At 40.8% G+C, this 8032-nt stretch overlaps 1 protein-coding gene across 1 annotated transcript; it reads right to left on the minus strand.

The window, feature by feature from the left end:
- On the minus strand, positions 1-7499 carry LOC102704332 (ABC transporter G family member 25-like). Its single transcript, XM_006653125.3, has 14 exons — positions 7357-7499; positions 7171-7247; positions 5437-5703; positions 5259-5322; positions 5028-5168; positions 4880-4914; positions 4700-4773; positions 3652-4532; positions 2275-2571; positions 1259-1717; positions 978-1126; positions 600-889; positions 381-505; positions 1-275 (listed from the first exon to the last, which is right to left on the minus strand). The coding sequence occupies exons 1-14, from the start codon at positions 7497-7499 to the stop codon at positions 119-121; spliced, it is 3159 nt and encodes a 1052-aa protein (XP_006653188.2). The 3' UTR covers positions 1-118.
- Between the last annotated feature and the right edge of the window lie 533 nt (positions 7500-8032).

Raw genomic sequence — 8032 nt, forward strand, 5'->3', positions numbered from 1 at the left:
ATCAAATTTTCGCTTATAAGTATAAGCAGAAGAAAAAAGAATAGCGACAAAACTGATTTACAGCTGTACAAAATAATGAAAGAATAAAAAATCAAAAGTTACTGCCTTTGCACTCTGGTCATCTCTTCTTCAGTAAAATCAAGGCTACAAATGCTACAATCCTAAAGAACAAACCATACATAAACAGAATCAAGATACAGAGCATGTAGTGGTTAATGTCGAAACCAGTTTTGTACAACAACCCACAGCGAGTTATCAACCAAACTCCAGGATACCTGAATTAGAAGAGAAAGACTCATTAGGTCACTTTACAAATTAGAGGGCAATTTTATATCTAATATGAACTAGTCAACAAGCAAGGATAATGAGTAAGATGTAACCTTTTTGCATTTACAATTATGAAGCCCTCTAATGCCCACTTTGCATAGCATAATCTCTTGAGAATTGCAGGGGTATTCTTTTGAGTGGATAACAAGGTCAGAACAACTGGGATCAATGCAGAACACTGCAAAAATTTCAGGATTAGTCTCTAGATTTGTAATTAATTAATCACAAAAAAAAAGAATCTGCAAAAGATGATCAATCTTATTGACACATACCAGCTGTGCCGAACCAGGGTTGAAACAGATAGCAAAAGTGTACCCTATGCCGGTCACACAGTAAACAAGTGCGAGGAGAACAACGTAATTGTCGGCAATTGATGATCTTGGGTTGTTGAAGTAGTAGAACATGGAGAGGTAAACAATTGGCTTCACAACCGTGCTGAAATGATCAATTGTATCCCTGGCAAGAAAATATGCCAATGAGCTCATCCCTGACTCTCTCTCCCTCAAGTATTGCAACCGTTCAAGTGAAAACGACCTTAAAGCTGCAATCTTGCACAATAAAGCTGCATCATAGTAATTTATGTCAGTGAAAAGAATAATCAAGTCAAGCTCATAGTGTAAAGACAGCATAGTCTGAATATCTGAACTTACAAACTGCAATTATGGTGTAAATGTAGCCGGGCATTCCAAATGTTGGATCACTGAGCTTTGCAATGGTACCCAGGCAGATCCCAGCAACACCTAGTATCAGAAAATCAACTGCAAGGAGCCTAGCTTCACGCAACCTCTGTTTTGTGACCCTGTGATGACACACATGAAGAAACAATTTTAAATTTATCAGAAAATTAATACCATTGAAACAGTAAAATTTTCATCGCATGGCTAGTCCAGTAAATTTCACAAAAAGATTATATGCATTGAATTAAACATACCTTCCTAGGTAGTACTTGTACTGTCTAATGACCCCAGGTGTTCTTCTGCTGGACAAATCCTTCGGTTTCGACAAATGGTGCTCGATACGGTCACGCTCTTCAGCAAAAGCATTCCTAACATGAGGAAGGCAGTGTGGAGTTGATCCAGCTGAAGGGCTGGACCCCATGTGTGGCCTTTGCTCACCCATTGCCTTGAGATCATCCTTCATGTCACCTGGCACTTCATAGCCATTGTAGAGCATCCAGTTCAGTGGCAGGTGCTTTGCATTGATGCCTGACTCAGGCTTCACAATGCCCTCAAGAATGTCAATGTAGTGGTCTGGTGGGTTAACTCTTTCAGGCACATTGATTCCAAGTGTTGAGAAGTAGTCCTCAACACTCTTGACCGGACCATTGTAAACAATCAGGCCTCCTTTTGCTAGAAGAATCAGATCATCAAACATGTTGTACAGTGTATAGCTGAAAACAGCCACAGCAAGAACATGTCAGAAATGTTTCAGAAAAGGTGAGTGCTGTCTTAGGAAAACGATTTTTTTAAGGTACACTCGAATGATTATGAGCCATCCATTACTTTGGATCCAACGGATCTGATTTTGTTATATACATCGCTAATATGTATATAAAAGAAAAATTAGAACTAAAATATATAACTATACACTAAAATTATGTGTCATATATCATTTTAAGATAGATAAATAGATAAATATATCTTACCAAAGTTTGGAATAAAATATTTTATGTACTTATAAAAATGCATAGTACGTTAGATATAAATTTTAGAGATTTTCTTTAGTCCAATAAAAAGTAACAAAATGTATTTCTCGCGGTACAAATCGTTTATGATTATTGGATCTAACAGTATATATCCTATACAGCTAGATCTAACGGTGGAAAACGATTTGGTACCTCGAGATATTATTGGACCGAAACAAATCTCTAAATTTCATTGCACTGCTGTCACCACAAGTAAAAGTTATGGTAACATTGCCCTAGGAAAAGGATGAAATGAGAGTAACCTCGGTTGATGAACAACGGCGCAGACGTTGACGCCCTCGAGCGCCTCATGGCGCAGTGCTCGGAGCAGCAACTGTGAAGAGGAGCTGTCCAAGCCAGAGGTTGGTTCATCCAGGATGAGAAGTGATGGCTCCATCACCATCTCGATCCCCACATTGACACGCTTCCTCTGCCCACCGGAGATGCCACGTTTCTCCACGGTCCCAACCAATGAACTTCTCACTCCCTGAAGGTCCAGAGAATCTATGACCCTCTCCACAGTGAGGACCTTGTTGCGGTGCGCCGTCGTCGCGGCGAGCCTGCAAGTTTTGGCGGTAGAAATGATCAGAATATGGTGAGTTAACTACTCGGGTTGTATTTATTTTACATAAGGGCTTTTTTTTTTTTGTCATTGTTGAAAAGTATCTTGGGGTGTCAAAAATTTTAATGCAAAATTCTAGGGAGATTTTCTAACAGAGTTTTATTCTCCTCCTTTCTTTTATACCGCAAGGTACTACTACCGTAAGATACTAAAAGCATCCCCAACAGCTCATCCATCCTATTCTCCATCCTAGAAATAGAGTATGAAGAGTAAAAGTTAAGCTCCAGCAAAACATCTATCTCATCATCTATTTTTGGGATGTCATCCATATTAGGAGAGAAACTTTATATTTAGATATTCTCCTCCAAATAAATATAGAGGATGCTATATATAGATGATCTACTGGAGTACAAAGGGATATAAAGGATGAAAGTGTTTTAGATGATCATCCAAATAAAGATATGTATGACCAAATTTAGATGAGCTGTTGGGAATACTCTAATATGCACACTCGTGCTATTTACTCCATAACCAAGCTGGTACCTCAAGGTACCATCCAATCGTGACTGTTCGGTCTATCATCATCAACAGTCGGTATTTAAGTACTACCTTGATCATGAGATGGATAGCACGAGTAAGGATTTTAGTACCTTGCGGTACAAAAAAAATCATAAGAGTAAAACTCTTTTTAACATCTTTAAAAAAGTATCTTGATATTTTTCAATATAAAAATTTAGTATCTTGAGATACAATGTATATTAAGGTACTGGAATTTTATACTAAAAATTTTTGATAACTTAAAGGTACTTTTTAAAATGGTAAAATAACCAACTCTAGTACACTGAAAAATATAATATCTTAAAGATATTTCTTAAAAATATTAAAATGAGTTTTTTACTATTCTTAAAATGTATAGCATGAAAAAAAATTTTACAAAATTTTCATACTTAAGGTACACTGTACCTAGATATTAAGTATTTACACTGAAAAATGAAAAAATGTGGTAACTTAAGATATTTTTTTAAAAATGCTAATAAAAAAACTCTGTTAAAAAAGCTCTTGACATAAATATAATTACCTGCACTTTGCACTGAACCAAAGGTTCTCCTCCACTGTTAAGTTCCCATGAACAACATCATCTTGGGGCACAAATCCGATGATCTTCTTGTAAGAACGGATGTTGTCATGCCTCCCATTGACAAGAACCGAGCCTGACACCTTGTATCCAGCCACCTTCCCTGTAACAGCATTCAGGAACGTGGTCTTGCCAGCGCCGGAGGGCCCCATGACGGCGGTGACGCGGCCGGGCCGGAGCTCGCCATTGATGGACCTCAGCAGCTTCCTCTTTCCGAGCGACAAGGTCAGGTCCCTGAACTCGACCTTCAGCAGAGGCCTGGTGATCTCCTTCTGCTGCTCCGTCACCATGGACAGCACCCCGGTGAAGGTCAGGTTCTTGTTCTCCTGCTGCCTCACCTTCTCCTTCTCGATCTCGCCATACGCGTACCTGAAGATCTGCGTGTGCGTCGACCTGTGCTTGCCCTTTGGTGCAACCGCCTTGCCGGCGACGATTTCTCCGTCGTTGCTTACATCCACCACGACTGAAGGCAGGGTGGCTTCAGAGATCTCGTCGGTGCTCCGAGCTGCGAAAACAGCAGAGTCCGACAGCTCCTGCCCCATGAACAGCGGCGCCTCCTGCAGCCTGTGGCCGGAATTCTCCGGGTCCGGATGCTGACGAAAGGATCGACTCCGGCGAGAGAATGTACGCGACAGATGGCTCTGCATGTCGCTGACGTGCTTCCTCGCCAGCCGTTTCGCCGCCTTCCATCCCTCCTGAGCTTTCAGCTGCTGACGAGCCATCTGGATGGCGTTCTCCCTCGATCTCGCCTTCCTTTTCTCGCGGATGGTCAGGAACTGGCCTGAGCAGTTGTATATGATCAGCAGAAACACAAACAGTAGGCCCTGCACAATGTTTTAAAACTGAGTTATTGTGTGTTGTAAATTGCAATGGCATATTTTAAGGTTCACTGATTCATGCAGCGCAAGTCTGCAATCCATTGTCCTCACTGCATCAGAGACTTGAAATGAGCAAATCACTCTTAAATGGTGTGTTTGTTGATGGAATTTACCACTAAGCAACCGCCAAGGATGACAACGTTTTCATTCTCTGTCTTTTGCTTGCAGGATCCCTTTATGATACATTCTGCAGATTATGATATAAATTCAGCTTTCTGGGCAGTAGGTAGTATAACTATAACTGCATGATTCGACAAGAAAATGAAGTATCAAGCTATTCAAAGGATGCTTACTGTCTTCAGTTGTGGAACCCAGCCTGCAATAATGTCTGAAGAAGAGGGAAGAAAACAAGAATCATCAGTCACCAATGACTGAAATCAAATTATCGTTATAGCATATGTCATTAATTTAAGCCTAGAGTGTGTGTGATTAGATCAGTACCCTTTGCTGCAAGGTTCTTTTTTTGTCGGTGTTGGACAGTAGTAACCGGCTGGACAGAACATTTCTTCAGTGCTCCCAAAATCAGCCCATGTATCAGCACCCCCGCAGCTGGTCATGTTTGGAGTTATCTGATACTTGTATCTAATCAAAATCGAAAATAATTCAGTTTATAAAAGAGTGCAGTGGCAAAGAAAATCCAGAACAGCAAGAACATCACAAAGATAATCTTACGGGTCACAAAGACCAGTAGTTGTGTTCGCAGTGGCACGCGGACAGTATGATCCCAGTGGACAAGCTGCAGCCAAAACAAACATGAAATTCAGAGTCATTCAACAAGATGAACATACGGTTTCATCAGAATTTAATCTACAATCATATTAGTGCTGAAGGAATTGTAGAATTCACTCACGCAACATGCATGTGAGACTACGGGGACAGAAGAAGCCTTCGCAGCATGGCCGACAATTTGAAGTTCTTGGTGGAATACTGTTTTTGTCGCTGGCTGGAACTGAACCTACAGAGCAAGCCCATCCTGGCTCACAACCCTGAACCCAAGATGATCTGTTGCAGTTTATGTTCGTCTTCAGAAAGAGGTTCTTCTCGCCTCTTCGGTCGTACAAACTCGAGAAGTAGAATTTCACTTCCTCCGGTGTGCACAGGCGCCCAGCCAGATCACCTGAATGAATTATCTTGGTCACATTAGATAAATGCTGCAAACTAATAAGAAAAAGGGCAACTCTCCCGTGCATTTTACTGGTAGTATTATACTACCAGTAGAAAAATCTATTTTTTTTATTTTGTTAATTACTTGATTAGCAGTATTTTGTAATTTTGTATTTTTTTCAATAAAGATCATAATAAAAAAGACGATATTACCTATTCAAATTTCTACTACATTGCATAATTTAATTATAGCCGTTCGATAAAAATAGATCAACGGTGTGGATTAAATTGTACTACTAGTAAAATGCACCGGAGTAAATGATTTTACATTTCTCATGATTTATTCCTGGCATTGCGAAACAAGTCAGTGTTCAATCCTCGCCGTTCAGTGTGGTACAAGGAATTGGTCACTTCTATGATACAATGTGAAAATGAAATATTTGACTTCAGATTTAATCATAAGGATTATTTGTGTCACATTCAACGACTTTTTTAAATTGAAACCTGTTATTATACTGTATCAGAACTCCATAGCTGAATCTAAGTTCTGAACAGGGTTAATGTGACACGTAATATAAATAAGAAGAGGATTATCAGGGATGGGTACAGGTCATACTGTCTAGCTTGTAAGACACAAAGACCAAATAAATAAATAGAAAATATATTGATCACAGTTGACCCCGTCAAACGCCATATCCCGTGTCACATTCAGCTAGCATTATTAACAAATCAAAATGCTGTTCTTGCCCAATTAAAAAATGGAATGAATGGTTAGTACGTATAAGGTTTGCATGTCCTAGTTGTCCTGTGTCAGATCATTTCACGTTATGCTAGCTACTACTAATTAAACAATGTTTAGGAAATGCATGTGCAGTGGAGGAGAAAAATTCCAAAGTACCACATCTCAATCAACATGTTCCAATGCTTGGACAAAAAATATGAATTCTATAGGAGATCTAGACCCCCAAGCAGAAACAAAATAAAATGCGGGGATGCTTAATTACAAAGCAAACACAAATAGCATAGGTCAACAGTTTTTTTTAAAAGCGCTTCGTTTTAAAGGAAAAATAAATCAAATTTCTGAATACAAAACCATTTCTAAGAATTCCAGATTCATTTATGAAAATAGCTGATCATAACAGAATAATATGAATTGTTACTACGGGAAAATGTACTGTCTGAAAAGTGAAAACCAATCAATAAAAAAAAACAACACATTGCCATGTGTCTATAGATAAAGAATGTTAAAAATTCAGGTTCGTTGAGTTCACCGTTTTGGAGAAAAGCAATCGATGAATATTTTCCATTAAAAATGTGTGGACATAGCCATCAGATGCATTCCATCAAGCTGAGAAAGGAGCAAAATCAAGAACCGAAAAACCGCCTCAACGACGAAGAAAGCAACAGACGAACCAATCAAACAATCAACCAATCAAGCAAGCAACCGGAAATGAGCTGAAACTGAATCCAATGCGGTTACCTCCCGTCTCGTTCATGCAGTTGTTGACGAATCCAAGATCGGAGGTGTAATTGAACGCCTCGTTCCAATCCGCCACCCTGAACACACCAACACGAAAGCTAGCGTCAGTGATCAGCAGATTTGCCGGCGGCGGATGACGAGAGAACAGAAGCAGAAGCGGAAGGTGGAGAAGAAGAAAGAACGTACGGGTCGGCGACGCAGAAGCTGAATTTGTCGGAGATGAAGTTGGCGACGTCCCTGGTCAGATTGTTGAGCTCCGGAGGCGGCTGCTGCAGCTGCTGGCCACGCACGACGGCGGGGAGCGGAAGCAGCAGCACCGTAACCATCATCGTCATCATCAGCACCGGCGGCGACGGGGGAGGCCTCTGCCGCCGCAGGGCCTCGTCATCGCGCATTGCCGGTACGGAACAGTGGCTAGCTTAGCCGCGGAAGAGGAGGAGGAGAGGAGAGCAGAGCAACAGAGGGAAGGCCGAAGGGAAGATGATGATGTTTATCCGTGGGCGCGTTTGAAGGATTCCAAGGCCGAATGGAATGGTAGAGGGGTTGGTGAAAGCGCCGGCCGCGCGAGCTGCCATTTTAGCCCGGCGAGGTGCTCTGCCTGCGGACCATTTTTTTTTCCTTTTAAAGTTTCAGACAGACCACGGATTTTATCGCTTGCAACACATAACCCCCCGGACCCGGTTACTATGGTTTCCTTTCGCAGGAACCTACCACTACCACTATGGCCGCATTTGGCCTTCTATCATGGTTTTTAATAGCTAAACGGTATATTTTTTAATTTTTTAAATTAATAATTGATTAATTATGTATATTTTCACGACAGATAACTTATCCCAACGCCAACCAAAAGAACGCAGCCTAT

The sequence above is a fragment of the Oryza brachyantha genome, chromosome 4 (genome assembly GCF_000231095.2).
Source record: "Oryza brachyantha chromosome 4, ObraRS2, whole genome shotgun sequence".
Taxonomy (NCBI): domain Eukaryota; kingdom Viridiplantae; phylum Streptophyta; class Magnoliopsida; order Poales; family Poaceae; genus Oryza; species Oryza brachyantha.

What these genes read in the sequence shown, in the direction of transcription:
- LOC102704332 (XM_006653125.3), bottom strand. Translation starts at nt 7,499, where the DNA reads ATGATGGTTACGGTGCTGCTGCTTCCGCTCCCCGCCGTCGTGCGTGGC. An exon ending in CTGCATGAACGAGACGGGAG is followed by an intron (nt 5,704 to 7,170) that starts GTAACCGCATTG and finishes TAATTCATTCAG; the next exon opens with GTGATCTGGCTGGGCGCCTG. An exon ending in GCCGTTGTTCATCAACCGAG is followed by an intron (nt 1,718 to 2,274) that starts GTTACTCTCATT and finishes GGCTGTTTTCAG; the next exon opens with CTATACACTGTACAACATGT.